Source organism: Portunus trituberculatus, chromosome 6, assembly GCF_017591435.1.
Source record: "Portunus trituberculatus isolate SZX2019 chromosome 6, ASM1759143v1, whole genome shotgun sequence".
In the NCBI taxonomy this organism is placed as follows: Eukaryota; Metazoa; Arthropoda; class Malacostraca; order Decapoda; family Portunidae; genus Portunus; species Portunus trituberculatus.
This window is the reverse complement of record NC_059260.1, coordinates 5,742,169-5,763,888: the sequence shown is the minus strand read 5'-3', so window position 1 is coordinate 5,763,888 and position 21,720 is coordinate 5,742,169. Positions and strand designations below refer to the sequence as shown.

Here is a 21,720-nt window from a genome sequence, read left to right as displayed (position 1 = left end):
TGTTACCTGTCTTCACCTGTGTTAATTTGCTGTTTTCTTTAATTTCCCTCTTATGCACCTTTGAAATCACTCTTTTTTCCATTCCTATTGTTTATTCATCTCATTTTGTTTATCTATACCTTTCATTACCTGTGTTACCTGTATTTACCTGTGTTAATAATTTGCTGTTTTCCTTTATTTCCCTCTATGCACCTTCAAAATACATACTCTTTTCTTTTTTTTTTTTCCATTCTCCATATCTACTTAATTCTCTTTGTTTGTCTCCTTTACCTCTTACTATCTTACTGTTACCTGTATTCACCTGCCTAGTGTTAATTATTTGCCCTTTTTTCATTTTTTCTGTGCACATTTGAAATTGATGCATTTTTTTTAAGTTTCTCTGAATTAGTTACCTCTCTTTGTTTATCCCAGTGTACCTTTAATTTCTGTGTTACCTGTATTCACCTGAGTTGATGATTTATTCTTTTCTTTCTTCTTTCTATGCACCTTTGAAATACATACATCTCTTTCCGGTTATTTATTCACCTCATTGTTCACCTATTTCATCTTTATCTCCATGTTACCTGTATTCACCTGCTTTCTTAAATTCCTCTTTCTTTATGCACATTTGAAGTAATTGTTGTTTTTTTTCATTTTCTGGTAACTGTCTACCTCTCTTTGTTTATCCCAGTGTACCTGTATTACCTCAGTGTTACCTGTACTTACCTGTGTTAATAATTTGCTCTCTTTTGTTTTCTATGCACACTTGAAATGCATAGACCTTTTCCACTCTCTGTTCGTTTTTTATGTCACTTAATTCACTCATATTACCTTTATTAAGTCAGTGTTACCTGTGTTTACCTGTGTTAATTATTTGAACTCTTCTTTATTTCCTCCTTCGTTCCTTCTTTGAAATACATCCATTTTATTTTTCTTTCGCTCCCTGTTTACTTATTTACCTTACTTCGTTTACCCACTCCACTTATATCAATGTTACCTGTAATTACCTGTAGAGTGTTAATTATTTGCATTCTTCTTTGATTTCCTCCTATGCACATTTGAAATACATGTTTTTTTTTTTCACCCTTCTCTAAATATATCTTTTTTTTTCCTTACCTTTTTTCATTGTATTTTATCTTTTTCACTTCTTTATACACTTTGTTCTCTTGATTAACTCGTTTTTACCAATACACACCTTAATAATCTCTTCAGTACCAGGACCCTTTTTCATATTCATTCTGGTTATCATTTGGAGATTTTGTACAGCTTCAGAAACCTATGTTGCGATTAGAATAGTAAAGACTGTGGCCATTAATCTTCTGACCTCCATACACCCTTCCTAATTCAAATAAAATCGTCTAATCACACCCGGAAAAAAAAAAAATAAATGAGTCTCAGCACTGAAGGGGTTAAGAATGGAAGCACTTTTCTTTTTCTCATTCTTCTTTTACTTATTTTTTCACGTTCTTCTTAAGTATTCTGTTCTTGGAATCATGCAAAACATCCTTGAAAACTCCAATAACTTCCACTGGAGCGTGTTAATCCCTTGAGTGCCATGACGCGTTTCCATATTCATCTTGCTTACTATTTGGTGATTTTATACAGCTTCAGAAACTCATGTGGGGATTAGAATAGTGAAGACTGCGGCTATTAATCTTCTGACCTCCATAGACCTATCCTAATGTCAATAAAATACTCTAATCGTGCACAAATCTCAAGGTAAAAATGTGTCCCAGTACTGAAGGAGTTGATCAATCTACGACTATTTGTAAACTATTTTCTTCTTGTATAATCAGAAAAAAAACCCTGACAAATTCACTTTCCTTTCTGTGCATGCTTAAAAAAAGACTAAATTATTTCCTTCCTGTAAACACGTGATAAAGAAAAACACACAGATGATTTCCTTCCTCGTTTTTCCACCTATTCTTTCCACTTTCCTTTAGATAGATAACAATTTCTAAGCTGTTTTCAGTCGAACTAACCTTTTCTCTTCACTCCACTGCACTCTTCGCCTTCCTAATTACCTCACCTTTACCTGTATACACTTTAGAAATGTCAAAATTTTCTTACTCTTTCCTTTTATTTCTTTCCATCTTTCTTTAAAAACACACACACATGATTTGAGCAAGTAAATAATTTCCTTCCTCGTTTTTCCACCTATTCTCACTCTCCTTTAGACAGATAGCAATTTCTTACCTATTTTCAGTCTAATTTAGCTTTTTCTTCACCCCACTGTGCTCTACGCCTTCCTAATGACTTCACCTTCACCTTACCTTCATTTAGTTGCGTCACTCAGCTTGCGTCTAATCACACACCTGAGAAACGTTAATTAATTCATACACCTTAACTTTTCTTCTCTCAATCCCTGCTTCTCTTAATCGGATATTGTCACTCACTTCATTTATTTACTTTACTTATATTATCTCTTATTTTATTCCTCCTTCTATGCACCTTTGAAATACATGTATCTCTTTTTTCCCTTCCTGTTATCTATTTGCCTCATTTTGTTTATCTTCATCAGCTTTGTTATCTCAGTGTTACCTGTATTTACCTGTATTAATAATCTGTACTCTTCCTTTGTTTTCTTCTTCTATGCACCTTTGAAATACGTAGATCTTAGAAATGTCAAATATCTTCTTCCTCTTCCTTTCCTTCTACTTCTTTTCATCTTTTTTATTTTAAGCTTTTATACATCAGTTTCGTCTGCTTTCAATTTACTTTACGTTTTCTTCACTTTGTACACTCGTTCCTGTTAATTAGCTAATGTTTATCTCTATACACCTTAAGAAAATGGATATGATTTCCTTACTTTATTTTTTCTACTTTTTTATTTTCCTCTAATATGTAATCCTTTTTTCATCTTTTCAATCTGCGTATTTTTTTTCCTATTTTTTTACACTCATTCATCTTAATCAATTTACCTTTACCTGTTTTCATCTTAAAGAAAAAAAAACATGTTATTTTCCTATTTTAATTTTGTAGTTATTGTTTTCACTCTCTCGTTCCTGTTAATTAGGTAATGTTTACCTCTATACACCTTAGAAAAACGATTATTATTTTCTTACTTTAGTTTTTCTACTTATTCTTTTCACTTCCCTTTAATATATAACTTTTTTTTTCATCTTTTCAATCTACGTAATTTTATTTTTATTTCTTTTGTACACTCATTCATCTTAATTAATTCATCTTTACTTGTGTTCGTCTTGAAAGAAAAAAAAAGATGTTATTTTCTCCTTTCATTTTCTAGTTATTCTTTTCTCTCCTTTCCAATTCACTTCACCTTTATTCATTTCCTTTTTCACTGAGTTTTATTCTTCCTGTATCTGTAAACTATTTTCTATTTTTTTTTCCATCTTTTTATCATTTCTACACCAATTCTTTTTCTCTCTTCTTTAAAATGATCTCCCCAGTCATCACTTATTTCTTTGCCTTTCTCTTCATTTCCTTACCTGCGCTTTTGATAAACTTACTTTCACCTGTACACTCATGAAACCATCAACTATTTCCGCTCGCCTTTAAATATTTCTTCAGTTTTTCCAACTTTCACGAGACTTTTTTTCCTCACCTGTAGCTACACCTGGCCCTCTTAATTAACTCACTCTTCTTACCTGTATGAACCTAAGATATTAAGATAAGCTATTTTCTTCTTTTTTTTATCTTTGACTTATACGTTTTATTTCATTATTATTTTCTTTTCAAACTTGTATATATTTTTCTTTTCTTTTTCGTCTTTCATTTTTTCTTATTTTCATCTGTTTTTGATGTGGTTTCCTTTCCTTTTCTCACCTGCAGTCTATTCTTTTCATCCTCAATTATTTTAGTTTATTTGTATCTAATTTTCCTTTTCTTTTTTGCCTTCCTTCATTTCTTTTCTAATTCTTACCTGTTTTTTTTTTTATATGCTTTTCTTACCTTCCCTCACCTGCAATCTCTTCTTTATTACTATTACCTTCTTTTTCTTTTCTTTTTTCTTTTCCTTCAATTCGTTTCTTATTTTCATCTGTTTTCTATGTTTTCCTTTCCTTCTCTCACCTGTTAATCTATTTTTTTTTTACATCTTATTTTCTTCCCCTATTTTTCTTTTCTTTCTTCCTTCCTTTATTCCTTTATTTTCACCTGTTTTCAATGTATTTTCTTTAACTTTTCTCACTTGTAATCTATTTTTTTTTCACCCACTTTCGTTCTCTATTTTTCTTTTTTTTTTCTATTTTCGTCTTCCTTAATTCTTTTCTTATTCTCACCTGCTTTCAATCCTTACCTGTAATCTACTTTTCCACCCCACCTGTTAGTTTGTTTTTTTCCCCTGAGTTGGATCTATTTTCTTTTTCTTCGTCTTCTATCATTTCTTTCTAACTTTCACTTGTTCTCAATGTGCTGTCTTTACCTTTTCTCACCTGTAATCTATTTTTCTTCACCCTCTTATTTTCCTTCCCTTATTTTCCTTTCCTTCTCGTCTTTCTTAAATTTTTCTTATTTTCACCTGTTTTCAATGTACTTTCCTTTTTTTTCTTTCACCTGTAATCTATTTTTTCATTCCACTTTTTATTTTTCCTGATGTGTACCTATTTTTCTTTCTTTTTTTCAGTCTTTCTTCATTTTTGTCTTCATCTCAGCTATTATCAATGTACTCTCCGTCCCTTTCTTTCCTCACCTGCAATCTTCGTCAATTCACCTTCACTTTAAACGCACTATTAAATCCCAAAATTCTTCCCACTCTCCTATAAATCTTTGCTTAAATTGATCTACTTTCAATATACGTTCCTTTCCCTCCCTCACCTGTTCACCTGACCGTCTCACCTTTACCTGAAGACACTGAGCTATAAATTATTCCCATCCTCCAAATCTGTGTCTGTTTTTATCTATTTTTCAACATTTCTTTAAGGTACCTGTTTCTAAGCACTATTTTTTCACAATTTCGCTATTTTCACCTTTATTCGCTTATCTGTACGCTTAATTAATTCATCTATGTGTATTTTTTAACTCTTTAATGCACTTTGCTTTCTCTCACTCGCTACAACCTTTTGCAATCACTATTTTTCACATCTTTCACTATTTCATCATTTCCTCTATTTCACCTGTATTCGCTTACCTGTATGTTTAATTAATTCACCTAATCACATTTTAACCTCTTCTTAATGCTCTATACTTTCCTTCACTCACTACAATCTTTTCTATCACTATTTTTCACTTCTTTCAATTTTTTTCACCATATTCACTCTATTTTTACCTTCATTCGCTTACCTGTACTTTTAATTAACTTATCTTGTTTTAATGCCCTTTACTTTCCCTCAGTCACTACAACCTTTTTTCATACCTTTCATTATTTTCAACATTTCCACTCTATTTCACCTGTATTGGCTTACCTGTACGCTAAATTAATTAATCTGCGTACAGTTTTTTTTTTTTTACTTTTTAATACACTACTTTCCTTCATTCATTACAAACTTTTTCCAATCATAATTTTTCCCATTTTTCAATACTTTCATAATTTCCAGTCTATTTTACCTTTATTGGCTTACCTGTACTCTTAATTCATTCACCTACGTCCATTTTTAAGCTTCTTTTAGTGCCCTACTTTTTCTCTCACTCACTGCAAACTTTTTATCACTATTTTTCACATTTTTCAACATTTCCACTATTTTCATTCTTGTTTGCTTTGTGTTGCTTCATTAATTCACCTACGCATAGTTTTAGTCTTCATTAATACACTGTACTTTCCTTCACTCACTACAACCTTATTCCACTACAATTTTGCATATCTTTTGTATTATTTTCATAATTTTCAGTCTATTTTACCTTTATTGGCTTACCTGTACTCTTAATTAATTCACCTATGTCCATTTTTAACCTTTTAATGCACGGTACTTTCCCTCACTCACCACAACATTTTTCTATCACTATTTTTCACATCTTTCATTATTTCGATCGTTTTCAGTCTATTTTACCTCTATTGGCTTACCTGTACTCTTAATTAATTCACCTATGTCCATTTTTAACCTTTTAATGCACGGTACTTTCCCTCACTCACTACAACATTATTCCATTACAATTTTTCACATCTTTCATTATTTCCATCATTTTCACTCTAATTTACCTTCATTTACTTACCTGTACTCTTAATCAATTCACCCACGTCCATTTTTAACCTCCTTTTAATACACAGCACTTTCCCTCACTCACCTGTACACTTAATCACCTCACCTTTACCTGAACACACCATTAAAGACTAAGCAAAGTTCGCACGCCAATTATTTTTACCTGGGTACGCGTTCAGGTGTGTGGGTGTGGAAGTGTGCAGGTGTGTAGGGAGACCATTAATATGCAAACGATAACCTGGACGAACTGGAAGGTAATGGAGGTGGCTTGTCTGGAAAAGTGTCTGGAAATTAAAGGGAGTTGTTAGTAGTTTTCTTTTCTTTTCTTTTTCTTTTTTTTTTTCCTTTTTCTATTAATTGGGTTAGGTTAGATTAAGAGTATCGGGCCTCTGTTGTTTCTTCCCGCTTCGCTTCACTTCTTGTCTTTTTTTTTTTTTTTTTTTTTAGTGTGGTAGTGTTGGTCAGTTGTCTATGTAATTGTTTTATTATTATTATTATTATTATTATTATTATTATTATTATTATTATTATTATTATTATTATTAGTAGTAGTAGTAGTAGTAGTAGTAGTAGTAGTAAAAGTAATGATAGTAGTAGTAGTAGTAGTAACAGTAGTAGTAATAGTAGAAATAGTAGTAGTTTGTTTTGAGTTGAGTGTTTTTGTCACGTACTCTCCTGCGTTACATAACAGCATTAAGGAAACAAGGGAAGCTGCAGGAAGCCAGCCACCAGGCCCACACGTGGCAGTCACTCTCTCAACACACCTGGCACCTACTTCCACCTGTCTGCCCCTCCACATGTTAGTCTAATCTTCTTTCAAAGCTCCAACTTGATTCACCACTAACAACCTGATTGCTGAGTTCGCTCCATTCACCCACCACTCCATTAGGTAACCAGTTCCTTCCCATTACTTTCTTAAACTTAAATTGTCAAGCTTGAACCCATTATTTCTGGTTCTATCCTCGCTACTGATCCTAAGAACTTCACTCATGTCCCCTCTGTTATGACCCTTATACCATTTGAATACAACAACAACAACAACAACAACAACAACTACTACTACTACTACTCATACTACTACTACCACCACCACTACCACCAATACTACTACTGCTACTTACAAGCGCTTTTCTCTCGACCATTCCAGCAGAAGTTAGGAGAGGGGCGGGAGCGGGGAGGGGTTTCTGTGGATCGCTAAGGGGGGTTGGGTGGCTGAGTACACCTGGGTTCGATTCCCGGGCACGTGAGAGGTCGGGGGGTCAGCAGGTGTGGGCAGGTATTAGAAGTGGAGAGGGGGGAGGGGACTGTGTGTGTGTGTGTGTGTGTGTGTGTGTGTGTTATCAATCTATGTTTTGTTTATTTTGTGTTATTTCTTTTTTCTTTGCTCTTATCTTTCCTTTCTTCTCATCTTGTATTTGTGGAAGTTTTTGTATTGGTTATTATTATTATTATTATTATTATTAGTGGTGGTGGTGGTGGTGGTGGTACGCTGGTTATATTAAACCTCATCTATTCTAAATGAATCATAATAACAAATGCACAAAGAAAATATCATTGAAACGAAAGATGGGAAATGCATATGCACTCTTCAATGCCTTGCTACTAATAACAATGCAACAAACAATAATAATAATAATAGTAATAATAATAATAATAATAATAATAATAATAATAATAATAATAATAATAATAATAATAGGAAAAAAATGTATGCATATAACAGATACTCTTAAAACACTGCCATTTTCTTTTAAGATTATAGAGAATGAGAATTCCTTGACCCATTTTAGGCCTAACCATGATAAATTAGCTGACACCTTTCCTTACTTTGCCTTACAGAAATTATGGGTGTGGGGCGCCGTGCTCACGTGGGCGGCGCTGCTGGCCTCTGTCTCCCCCTCGCCATACCCCCTCCCCTTCCTCCGCAAACCACGACAGGTGAGTAAGCCAACCTACCACACCTGTTTGCCACACCTGTTCTCTCCTATACCTGCTCGCCACACCTGTCCAATTTATGTCTGTTCTGTCTAGCACACACACACACACACACACACACACACACACACGGCCCGGTAGCTCAGTGGTTAGAGCGCTGGCTTCACAAGCCAGAGGACCGGGGTTCGATTCCCCGGCCGGGTGGAGATATTTGGGTGTGTCTCCTTTGACGTGTAGGTGGTGTTCAGTGTTCACCTAGCAGTGAGTAGGTACGGGATGTAAATCGAGGAGTTGTGACCTTGTTGTCCCGGTGTGTGGTGTGTGCCTGGTCTCAGGCCTAGCCCAAGATCGGAAATAATGAGCTCTGAGCTCGTTCCGTAGGGTAACGTCTGGCTGTCTCGTCAGAGACTGCAGCAGATCAAACAGTGAAACACACACACACACACACTACACGGCCCGGTAGCTCAGTGGTTAGAGCGCTGGCTTCACAAGCCAGAGACGTGTAGTCTCTGTTCACTGTTCACTGTTCACCTAGCGGTGAGTAGGTACGGGATGTAAATCGAGGAGTTGTGACCTTGTTGTCCCGGTGTGTGGTGTGTGCCTGGTCTCAGGCCTAGCCCAAGATCGGAAATAATGAGCTCTGAGCTCGCTCCGTAGGGTAACTGTCTCGTCAGAGACTGCAGCAGATCAAACAGTGAAACACACACACACCTGTCTCAATTTTGTCTGTCTTTCTCTCTCTCTCTCTCTCTCTCTCTCTCTCTCTCTCTCTCTCTCTCTCTCTCTCTCTCTCTCTCTCTCTCTCTCTCTCTCTCTCTCATATACCTACCTAACACACACACACACACACCTGTCCACACCCACACTCTCTCCCACTATCTCTTACACACCTGTCTCTTAATTAGTTTACATATTGACATTTTTTAAATCTTTTCTATTATTTTATTTATTTTTTTTTTTCACTATGACAAAGGTGTTGAGTGTGGGAACTGTCTACTGTTTGTCTACTGGTTACTGTTTACTGTTTACTGTTTACTGGTTACTGACTGGACGGTTACTTGTGGCTCTGCGGTTCACTTTTTGACAATGTACCGGTTCACTAAATGCCACTTGTTCGAACCCCTGCAGGTGTTATTGTTTGCTTGTTTCCTTTCTGTTGTTTATTTTTTTTTTTGTCTTCATTTTGTTTATCTGTTTTTTTCTGCTTTTTTATCAGTTTGTTTATTTGTTTATTTTGTTGATTTTCTTTATCATTTTTGTTTTTGTTTACCTCAGTTTTTTATTAGTTCGTTTATTTTGTTTGTGTTTGTTTATTGATTTCGTCTTGATTTTTGTTTATCTTTACGTTTTAATTGCGTTGTTTATTTGTTTACATTTATTTACTTACTTCTTGTTTTTTATTAATTTGTTTATTCTGTTTGCATTTGTTGATTTTCTCTTTATTTTGTTTACCTTTGTGTTTCTTAATTAGTTTATTTGTTTATTTATTTATTTATTTGTCTCCATTCTGTTTATTTGTTTATTTTATTCGATTTATTTCATTCTATTTTCTTTTATCATCGAGGTTCAGTGTAGAGTGGAAATGAAGCTTCACTCTTGATACTGAAGCCAAGTGTTCTACTTCATAATATAACTGACTTACTATCACCACCACCACCACCACCACCACCACCTGTGCTATCATCATCATCCTTTTCTGGCTAACCTGATTTTGTTGTTGTTGTTCTTGTTGTTGTTGTTGTTCTTGTTGCTGTTTTTGTTCTTGTTTTTCTTATTTTGTTTCTCTCTCTCTCTCTCTCTCTCTCTCTCTCTCTCTCTCTCTCTCTCTCTCTCTCTCTCTCTCATCTACGCAGTCTATCTACATTTAGTCTCACTTCCTCCACCTCCACCTGCACCTCATCCACCTCCACCTCATCCACCTTCACCTCATCCACCTCCACCTCAGCCACCTTCACCTCATACACCTCCACCTCATCCACCTCCCCCCCAGCCACATCCACCATCCCTGCCCTACGTACCGTCCATCCACTCTCCCACTCTCCTAAGTAAGCCATCCACGTGACAGGCAACACTTGAACGAGGAGTGTCCCAGTGTGTCCTTCTTTGTAAGTCACTACGAGAAAGAAAATGGAAAAAAAAGACTAGATTTATTCTTTTTTTTTAATTTTTGATATTTTTTTCTTTTGTTTTGAAAGAAAATGAAAAAAAGACTAGATTATTTTTTTTTTAACATTTTTGATATTTTTTTTGTTTGCATTTTTTCTTTTTCTTTTTGTATTTTTTGTTTCGTTTTATATAGATTTTTTTTTTTTTTTTTTTGTATTTTTCTTATGTTTTGTTTTGTTTTGATGTATTTTTCTTTCATTTTTGTTTTGAATTGGGTTGGGTTGGGTTGGGTTGGGATGGGTTAGGTTAGGTTAGGTTGAAGTTAAAGTCACATATCGTTAGGTTAGGTTAGATTGGAGCAGGTTAGGTTAGGTCTGGTTAGTTAGGTTAGGTTAGGTTGAAGTTGAAAGTCACATATCGTTAGGTTAAGTTAAAGTTTGGTTAGGTTAAGATAGATTAAATTAAACTAGCGTAACAATATTTCCTTCATTAATGTCACTGATCACTCTTTCCCTGTGTAGATAACATAAAAAAAGACAAAATAAAACAAATTAAACAAAAACAACAAGAAAAAACCGAGAAAAATCCCAGAGAGGCTTGTAATTGAGGAAACACGTACGAAATAGGTACATGAGTTAGTAAATATGGTGTAAGTAATTCCCAGCACCTCTACTTGTGAAACCCACGTCCCTCACTCACCACCACAGTAAGGGACGCCGCAGGAACCCACCACACCTACACCAGTATTCAAAAACACCTTCCCTTCTCACTACGACAACTTTACAAGGTCAGAGAGACAACTGGCCAAATTTTCAAGACAGTTTCTCCAATTAATAAACTAGAAATCTCGCCAATCCATCACCAGAGCCATAAAAGCACCCTTGAAAACACGAGTATCTTCAGGTGGAGGCGTGGAAAGCAGTGATGGTGAGAGACCTAAGCGTTTCAGAATTCGGGCTCTACACACGCGGCTGTCCCTGAAAAACACACCCCTATATCCAGCAATCTCACAAATACTCGTTCCTTCATTGTCAGTCAGTTAATGTATAAGTGTGTTCTATAAGGCTTAATTAGTCTATAAGGGTTATCGGGCCCAACACACGCGGCTGTCCCAGAGAAACACACCTGTATCCAGCCACCATCCCTGTCACACACCTGCCTCACCTCTCAAAGCCCAATAGTGACTCAACCACTCACCACCAACAACCTCACTGCTCACTCCCTTCCACTCATCCACTATATTTGACAACTATTTTCTTTCTCTCTCTCTCTCTCTCTGTTTTTTTTTCTATTTATTCCCTTTTCTTCTTTTCCTCTTCTTTATTGTCTTCTTTACGTCTTCTTTATCCCTCCCCCCCTCTCTCTCTATCTCTCTCTCTCTCTCTGGTGGTGAGTGATGGGAGGGAGTGTATTAGTGAAAGGGGAGTGTGGAAGTGACCTCAGTCTACTAAATTCCAGACACTGACTGTTTGTTTCTGGTCTGAATGTGGAGTTTTTTTTTTTTTCTAATCATTTCTCAAGTCGCTATCTACACAGTGAAGGGATGACCAGTGCTATTAATGAGCTGAATATGCATTACTACTATCAACTACCAAGCGAAAACATAACTAAATGTAACCTAACTATAATCCAACCTAACCCAAAACCAAGCTAACCTAACCTTACCTAATCTATCCTAACCTAACCTAACCTAATCTAACCTAATCTAACCTAATCTATCCTACCGTAACCTAACCTAACCTAACCTAACCTAACATAAACTATCCTAATCTAACCTAACCTCACCTAACCTAAGTCAAGCTAACCCAATCCAACCCAATCCAACCTGACCTGACCTAACCTAACCTAACCCAATCTAACTTAACCTAGCCCAGTGGTTCTCAAAGTGGTCTACATCGATCCCCATTTTTTGATCGTACCATCCAAGGAGTCGATGAACATTCAGGGGGTCCAAAGGGGGTCGATGAATAACCTGTGGGCGGTGAATATTAATTACTGCTGAGGATCGAAGGAACCGCTGAAGCTTCTATCTGAAAATTCCGTGATCTAGATTATAATTTGTAAGAATATGAAGGAAATCAGGTACTATTATGTTAAAAAAAATTAGTGAATTCAAACCATAAGTAATTATTTTTCATGAATTAATCTTGAGAAATTGAAGCATTGCTGGCAACACTACTCTTACCTCCAGCCAGCCCTCATTGTCTCGCACCTCTACTCAGTCTACCTACAACTTTTTTTTTTTTATACCGTGTGGGGTTTTCACGGGAATTTCTGGGCTAAAGGTGATACTTTTTGTGGTACCTCCTATCTCAAAGCCCACCCACTAGGAAACTGTTGCCCCGAGTGAGGAAGCCCAACCTACACTCGGACCGTTGGACAGGATTCGAACCCGTGCGCTTGGAGACCCCTCGGACCCCAAAACACGCATGGTTCTACTGTATCAAGGCGGCCCCTAACTTGACATGTTTCAAGAGAGAAGTGTCAACAAACTTTGTAACTAAAAATTGTCCATTGTTTTGGAGATGCCATGTTCTCTTTCCGTTCGGAGTGGCAAATAGCTGGTTTTTATTTTGTATATTTTTTCCCTTTGGCGCCATCATTGATGTATAAGACTTCTACAATTATTACTGCTACCACTGCTCATGGATTTCGCCATCAGAATTGTTTTTCTTAAATTAAAAGATACGGGGTCGATGGAAATCTTGAAACTTCATTGAGGGATCGAAGAGTTAAGAAGTTTGAGAATCTCTGACCTAACTTAATTCAACCCAACCCAATCCAACGCGACGAAACCCATTCCAACCCATTCCAACCCATTCCAACTCAACCCAACCCATTCTAACTAACCCATTCCAACCAACCCATTCAAACCAAACCTTCTGACGAAAAAAGCTGCTATTTGATTAATACCCAAAGAAAGAAACCATAATTGCTGCAGTGTGTGTGTGTGTGTGTGTGTGTGTGTGTGTGTGTGTGTGTATGAATTATTACAAGTCCAAGTGAATGAATGTTATGACTACGTGAATTAAATGAATGAATGAATGTTTTGACGCCTTGTAAAAAAAAAAAAGATAGATAAATAAAAAGCTACACGATGATGAAAAAATAGAGATAGAGAAAATGTGAGAAGGTCAAAGCCAGAGCAAATGAGTGAAGCTTCGAACGTAAACAACAGTGAATCAGCAAACCCTTGACCTCGTGACCTGACCTCCTCTCCACTCACGGGTCACTGCAGATGGAAAAGGTTGGGAGAGGTTACCCACTTCTTGTTCCTCTTCTTGTTCTTGTTCTTGTTCTTTTTTCTTATACTACTTCTTCTTCTTCTTCTTGTTCTTGTTCTTCTTGTTCTTCTTCTTCTTCTTCTTCATCTTCTTTATCTTCTTCATCTTCTTCTTCTTCTTCTTCTTCTTCTTCTTCTTCTTCCGCACTTCGCCTTTCAGTAATTAAGAAACAAATACTGCGAAACGAACCCAAAACTAGAGAGAGAGAGAGAGAGAGAGATTCACCTCCTCGGTCGCCTGCTGGTCACCCAGCCAGTCTTCCCCATTACGGAGCGAGCTCAGAGCTCATAGACCGATCTTCGGGTAGGACTGAGACCACAACACACTCCACACACCGGGAAAGCGAGGCCACAACCCCTCGAGTTACATCCCGTACCTATTTATTGCTAGGTGAACACACCCCACACATTAAGAGGCTTCCCATCTGCCTCGCCGCTTACCGGGATTCGAACCCGGCCCTCTCGATTGTGAGTCGAGCGTGCTAACCACTGCACTACGCGAGAGAGAGAGAGAGAGAGAGAGAGAGAGAGAGAGAGAGAGAGAGAGAGAGAGAGAGAGACCTCGCCCAAAAGTTCTAGGAAAATGAGAAAATTATAATATGAAAGTAAATCTGAAGCAGAACAAGAATGCGGAGTGCTTGTGTAGAGAGAGAGAGAGAGAGAGAGAGGGTATATTTCTCTTATATTCCAGCAGTTTATCAGTGGCTGGGGAGGAAAAAAAAAAGTCAAACCAGTTTCCTCCTTCTCTCACCAATCTGACCTGCCTTTCTCGAGTTCCCGCTTATATTAAAAACTTGCCTTCGTCTGTGTGGGAAAGGCGAACTCTCAGCCTGCCTTGCCCTGCCCCGTGCTTGCCTCCCCAATGCTTGCCTCCCCCTTGCTCCGTCCCTCCTCCCGTCACTGGCCCGCCAAGCACCTGAATTAATTGGTAGTAGTAGTAGTAATGTGTGTGTGTGTGTGTGTGTGTGTGTGTGTGTGTGTGTGTGTGTGTGTGTGTGTGTGTGTGTGTGTGTGTGTGTGTGTGTGTGTGTGTGTGTGTGTGTGTGTGTGTGTGTGTGTGTGTGTGTGTGTGTGTGTGTGTGTGTGTGTGTGTGTGTGTGTGTGTGTGTGTGTGTGTGTGTGTGTGTGTGTGTGTGTGTGTGTGTGTGTGTGTGTGTGTGTGTGTGTGTGTGTGTGTACACTTGCGTATACTCGTCTTTGAAGAATTCAGTTTGGTGTCCAGCAGTTCTCTCATCTCTCACTGTCCTGCATCTGAGTTCTCTTTGTGATCTGGTTTCTGGCTGTCAGTATTTGCGTGTTTTCCTTCCTGCGACTCAGACAACAATGGAAGATCAATGTAATGCAAACGCGTGTACTGAAAAGCAGGCAACAACCCTCCATTTTGTCCATCTTCTGGCGCCACTTTTCGTCAAAAGTTTGACACGACATGAGCGTGTTTTGTGCATGGCGTTGTTTTGTCACGCTGAAGACTTTTTTACATATCAACCAAAACAAAATGCATTCTGTTCTTCAAATTAGCCGAGTGGTGATCGTGAAGCGCACTGACACCCGGAGCCCCACCATGGTGACTGTGGGGTACAAGGGCTGGTGGCAGACACCCAAGGTGCACCTGCGCCTGACTCTGGACCCAGTGCCCAAGTATGCCCGGCAGCTGCGTGGGGAGGGGAAGTGTGAGCTGCAGCAGAGGTTCTCTCGAGGCCGGGGACCCATGCTGCGGGTTAAGGGCACCACCAAAAAGTTGGTGTTGCGGCTGTACAAGGGGGGAAACCTCAAGACCCAGGCCGAGATCACCCTGGGCGACCTTCTCTCCCGCACCGCTGAAGGGGTGACGCAGATCCCTTCAAGGTCGAGGAGGGAGGCAAGCTAGAGAAGGCCTTCGTTGAGATGGAGCAGATCAGCCCCAACCCCACACCCCTGGCCCCCCCACTGCTCCCAATAACATTCAAGTTCCTCTCCCGGGACATCTCACCAGGGGAGACAGTGTTCCCACCAGCAGGGGAGCCAACGCCCTTCAGGCTCAAGCAGCTGGTGGAGGACATGTACGGACCTGTGACTGACAGGACTGACTGGTCAAAGCCTCTCAAGCTTGACTCTGAAGGCTTGGCCGATGATGACGCCAGCCATGAAGGCACTCATGACACCGGCTCATCCAGCGGCCAGGGCGTGGAGGGCGAGGAAGACGGGGAGGCTTTCTGTCTGGAGGCAGAGTCGAGCACTGTGCTGTTCCAGCCTCTGCCCTTGGCTCGCCTCAGCAGTGCTGACCGAAGTGACATCCTGGGGCGGCGCTGGCTCTCCGATGATGTCATGGACCTGGCTCAGGACATCTTGCAGAGACAGTTTCCAGAGACTCGCGGTCTGTATGCCTGCGGCGCCGCCTTCACCCTGCCACCACTCCTGCCCGGCGACACTTCTCTGTTCCTGCAGGTGGTGAACCGCTCCGCACCCCTGCACCTGGACTCCATGGCAGACTATGGCCGCCTGGCGGGTACCCACTGGCTGCTGCTGTCCTCCTTCGGTGCAAAGCTCAGCGGCCAGCTGGCTGTGTACGACTCCATGTACAACAACCTGTCCGCCTGCACGACTGCACTGGTGGCGCAGCTGCAGGAGCTGCACGTGCCTCCACCAGGCGCCATAATGCGGCGTGTGCAGCGCCAGAATGACGGGTACAGCTGCGGCCTGTTCGCACTGGCCTTTGCCTTCAGCATAGCAGTGGGCCAGGACCCGTGCACCGTGCGCTACGACCGGGCCAGCATGGCACCACACCTGGTGATGTGCCTGGAGCAGGGCGTAGTGCAGCCCTTCCCTTCCGTGCCTGTGGGGAAGGGCCGCTGAGGGGATTTCAATTAGCACTTTTCTTAGGGGGGGAGGGAGAGGCAGCCCGGGCCAGGTCAAGTGGCAGCCGCAAGGCAGCCCGGGCCGGCCAGGAGGCTGCCCGTGGGAAGGGGGAGGGAGAGGCAGCCCGGGCCAGGTCAGGTGGCAGCCGTGAGGCAGCCCGGGCCGGGCCAGGAGGCTGCCCGTGGGAGGGGGGAGGGAGAGGCAGCCCGGGCCAGGTCAGGTGGCAGCCGTGAGGCAGCCCGGGCCGGGCCAGGAGGCTGCCCGTGGGAGGGTAGATAGAATAACGTTTGTCTTGAGTGTTACTGGGTTGGCTCCTCTGACATCTGACGCAGCGCCGAAGAACACACACTGAATAGCACGAAGCGGAGGAACGGCGGCAAAATGTCAACAGGAAATATGGACGATGGCCAACAAACAGTGGTCGACACACCGACTGACACACAACCTTCATGAACAGATGCGAGTCACGACACACGCTTTGCTTCAGAGGAAGTCAACTCGAGCACCAGACACTGATACCATCACCGCTGCGCCAGTGTCCAAAGAAGGTGTTCCTCGGGATGTCTTAGGATTTTGCTCACATACAAGAAAATGATACAAGCAAAATGCACACAGCGTCCATCTTTGGCCAATGTTTTTCTCTTAACTATTTCTAAATACTCATAATTTCCTTGACTTCAATAGGTCCTTCCTTGACTGTTGCCTTCCCAACACACACAATCTTTTCCACTTTTGTTAATTGTGAGTACTACAAGGAGCGATTTAGTGAACGAAGATTTGATACTGATTTCCAAAGACATTATGTGTGTGTGTGTGTGTGTGTGTGTGTGTGTGTGTGTGTGTGTGTGTGTGTGTGTGTGTGCAGGAACGAGACAATAAGATGATGAAGAAGAAAGGAGTAAGGAAATGAAGGAAGAGTGTAAGGAGAAAATGACAGAAATAGACAGTGAAGATGACGGAGGAGAGTAGTAGTAGTAGTAGTAGTAGTAGTAGTAGTAGTAGTAGTAGTAGCAGTAGTAGTAGTAGTAGTAATAGTAGTAATAGCAGTAATAGTAGTAGTAATAACAGTAGTGGTAATAGTAGTAGTAGTAGTAGTAGTAGTAGTAGTAGTAGTAGTAGTAGTAGTAGTAGTAGTAGTAGTAGTAGTAGTAGTAGTAGTAGTAGTAGTAGTAAAAGTAGTAGTAATAATAGTAATAATAATAGCAATAGCAACAGCAGCAGCAGCAGCAGCAGCAGCAGCAGATTTCACCTTGTCATATACAGATTGCCTCTTGATAAACAGGAAGCGCCTTTCACCGTTAAGTACATCGATGCTTTAATTATAGACAGCAGAGGCGCCAATTAGACAGGCAGGTTTCCTCGGACCAGACAGAGTCCCTTGTTATAGATAGCAGCTGGTTCCCTCACACACTACTCAAAAACTGCCAGCTTTCTCACCACGACTATTTTCAGAACCCATAAAGATAATTAGTCGGGTTCTCAAGAGTGATTCCCTTGCTAATGATGTAGAAATCTTGTTAATCTGTCACCAAAACCATAAAATCGTCATTAAAAACCTGTCACTTTGCTTTCTCACCACGTTAAAAACAACATATATGATCAGCGGAGTTCTCAAGATTCTTTCCCTTGCTAATCTGTCAATCTGTCACTAAAACTAAAAACACTTCAAAACTTGTGTCACGAGAAAGGTTAGTTTTCAGAAAGGCTCTGTTCTCTCGCCACGTCAAAAGCCACAAATTTGATTAGCCGGGTTGTCAAAAAAAGTTTCCCTTGCTACTAATAATGTAGAAACTAAAAAAAAAAAAAAAAAAAAACTTAAAAGCCTGTGTCACTTATGAAAAAAGGTTAGTTTTCTGAAAGGCTCTGTTCTCTCGCCGCGTCAAAAGCCACAGGTATGATTAGCCGCGTTGTCAAGAGTGTTTCCCTTGCTAATAGTGTAGAAATCTTGTCAATCTGTCACCAAACCCTAAAACACTTCAAAACCTGTCATTTATCAGAAGGTGTTTGTTCTCTCACCACATCAGAGGACACAGATTTGATTAGCCGTATTCTCAAGAGCGTTTCTCTTGCTAATAATGTAGAAATCTTGTCAATATATCACCAAAACCTTAAAAATACTCTTAAAAACCTGAACCACTTATTAGAAAGGTTAGTTTTCGGAAGGGCTCTACTCTTTCACCACGACAAAGGACACATACAGTATATAACTAGTCGGTTTCTCAAAAGTGTTTCCCTTCCTAATAATGTGGAAATCTTGTCACTCTGATAGCAAAACCATAAAAGCTCTTAAAAAAAAAACCCGTGTCATTTTAACTAAGGTCGTTTTAAAGTGAGGAGGTGTAGCGCTGTAGTGTCTCGAAATGCAGTTCATACACGGGTTATCCTCACTACAAACAGCTCCAGTCATTTACCACATCTTGCCTCCACATTTGCCACGCCTAAACGGAATGACAGGGGGAAGAACAACAACGAAGGAATGAAAAAGATAAAAAAAATAAAAGTACGGTTAATTGGCTCTCTATATAAACTTCGCTTCAGTCTTCCCTGTTGCATAAAAAAAAAAAAAAAAAAAAATTGTCACCCCATTTGTACTCACCGTAAACAGATAGTCATTGTCATATTTGTACTTCTCTCTCTCTCTCTCTCTCTCTCTCTCTCTCTCTCTCTCTCTCTCTCTCTCTCTCTCTCTCTTCGTCTTACCAAACTCTTTTTTTTTCTTTTTTTCCACTGCTGTGTTGGAAAAGCTCTGTAGCCAATTGTTTTTTTTTTGTCTTTTTGTCTTCTTTTCTTTGAATTTTCTTCCTTCACTGCTAAATAATGTCTTCTTTAATTCCTTACAATTTTTCAGTCGTTTATTTATTTTGTTTATTTATTTTCATTTATTTTTGAGTGTGTGTTACAAGTCTATTTTTTCATCTTGTTTTGCTTTCTTCCTTCACCTCTTCCTCTTCTGTTGCTAATTATTGTTTTTTTTCTCATTTCCTTACACCTTTTATCTCAGTTATTGATTTGTTTAGTCATTTTTATTTTTATTTGTTTTGTTTTCGTGTGTGTGTGTGTGTGTGTGTGTGTGTGTGTGTGTGTGTGTGTGTGTGTGTGTGTGTGTGTGTGTGGAGGGGAGAGGGGGAGGGATGGGGGTTAGGGTGATCTTATCTTATTCTTTTTCTCGTTTTTTCTTGTTTTTCTTTTCTTCTTCCATTCTTTTTAATCTCATTTTCTCTTTACTTTGCTTCTTTTATTTTCTTTTTATCTTTTTTTTCTTTTCTTTCGTTCTTCCTTTCCTTTTCTATCAATTCAACTCACCGAGCTTCGTCTGTATAGTGTGTGTGTGTGTGTGTGTGTGTGTGTGTGTGTGTGTGTGTGTGTGTGTGTGTGTGAATCCAATCTTGTTCTTTTCCCTTCAATTTTTTCTTTTTTTCTCATTTTTTTCTCTTTCTTATCTCTTTCCTTCTCTCACTTTGTTCACATCCTGCTTCTTTCTTTCTTTCTTTCTTTCTTTCTTTCTTTCTGTTTATTTTCTCTTCCCCTCCTTATAAGACTCTTGCTTGAGTGTTTCCCTTACCGGTGACAAAGAGCGCTCATCACATTGTTACCAGAACGACGAGAACACCCTGGAATACCTAAACACCTTCCCTTATTACTTCAAGAAATGCTTATAGTTCTAGTATTGCATTGTTCACCTCCTGTTAGTAATGTGGGAATCTTGTCTCTCCTGTTAGTAATGTGGGAATCTTGTCTCTCCTGTTAGTAATGTGGGAATCTTGTCTCTCCTGTTAGTAATGTGGGAATCTTGTCTCTCCTGTTAGTAATGTGGGAATCTTGTCTCTCCTGTTAGTAATGTGGGAATCTTGTCTCTCCTGTTAGTAATGTGGGAATCTTGTCTCTCCTGTTAGTAATGTGGGAATCTTGTCTCTCCTGTTAGTAATGTGGGAATCTTGTCTCTCCTGTTAGTAATGTGGGAATCTTGTCTCTCCTGTTAGTGATGTGGGAATCTTCTCTCTCCTGTTAGTAATGTGGGAATCTTGTCTCTCCTGTTAGTAATGTGGGAATCTTGTCTCTCCTGTTAGTAATGTGGGAATCTTCTCTCTCCTGTTAGTAATGTGGGAATCTTGTCTCTCCTGTTAGTAATGTGGGAATCTTGTCTCTCCTGTTAGTAATGTGGGAATCTTGTCTCTCCTGTTAGTAATGTGGGAATCTTCTCTCTCCTGTTAGTAATGTGGGAATCTTGTCTCTCCTGTTAGTAATGTGGGAATCTTGTCTCTCCTGTTAGTAATGTGGGAATCTTGTCTCTCCTGTTAGTAATGTGGGAATCTTCTCTCCTGTGACTAGAACTGTAGAAATACCATTGGAAACCCGTGTAAATAGTAAAAAGCCTGTATTTAGGAATGCTATGTTCTCTGTCAACTATCTTCAAAGGCACAGAGATGATTAGCCGGGTTGTCAAGACTTTTTCCTGCTCGTAATGTGGAAATTTTGTTAATCTTTCGCTGGAACAAAACACACCATTGGAAAGAGGTGTAATTTACTTAGAAAGCTCTGTATTAAACGCTCTCTCTCTCTCTCTCTCTCTCTCTCTCTCTCTCTCTCTCTCTCTCTCTCTCTCTCTCTCTCTCTCTCTCTCTCTCCACTTTTTTCCAAGGCCACAAATGATTAGCCTAGTTCTCAAAATTGTTTCTCATGTTAGTAATGTGGGAATGTTATTAATTTATCACTAGAACCTTAGAAATATACTAAACTGCCCTTTATCTAGAAGCGTTCTGCCCTCTCACCACTCAAAGGCCACAGGAATAGTTACTTCGGTTCTCAAGAGTGGTTTTTTTTTTTTTTTGTCAATAATGTGGAAATCTTATGAACATCACTGGAATCTTAGAAACTTAATGAAAAAGGTCATTATTTAAAGGCACTCTGTTCTATCTCCATTTTTTTCCAAGGCCACAGAGATGAACAGCCGGTTTTTCAAGATAGTTCTTCCTGTTCGTAATGTGAAAATCATATTAATTTATTACAAGGACAGTAGAAACTTATTAAAATGCCTTTATCTAGAAGCGCTCTGCTCTCTCACCACTGTTTTGCAAGGCCACAGAGATGATTAGTTCAGTTTTCAAGAGTGTTTTTCCTGTTAGTGATATAAAAACCTGACAAACTTACTGAAAAAGACCGTCATTTAGAAACACTTTGCTCTCTCACCACGACTAAGCCAAAAGAGATGATGAGCCACGTTCTTAAGTGTTTCTCCTATCAATAATGTGGAATTGTTGTTGATGCGTCACTAGAACCGTACATTGATACTAAAAACACCGTGTAACTTCAACTAGAACCTTTAGAGAGTAGTGGAGTGGCGTGGTAGTGTTTTAGAATACAGTGCGAGAAATGAAAAGGAAACACACACACACACACACACACACACACACACACACACACACACACACACACACACACACACACACACACACACACACACAGAGAGAGAGAGAGAGAGAGAGAGAG

The 21,720-nt window shown here is 39.6% G+C and overlaps 1 protein-coding gene across 1 annotated transcript in view; it reads left to right on the top strand.

Moving 5' to 3' along the window:
* Positions 1–21,720, top strand: part of LOC123517024 — a 107,190-nt gene that overhangs the window by 57,399 nt on the left and 28,071 nt on the right. Inside the window, exon 3 of the mRNA XM_045276844.1 lies at positions 7,914–8,012. Coding sequence (XP_045132779.1) covers positions 7,914–8,012 — 99 coding nt within the window. The remainder of the gene's footprint in view (positions 1–7,913; positions 8,013–21,720) is intronic.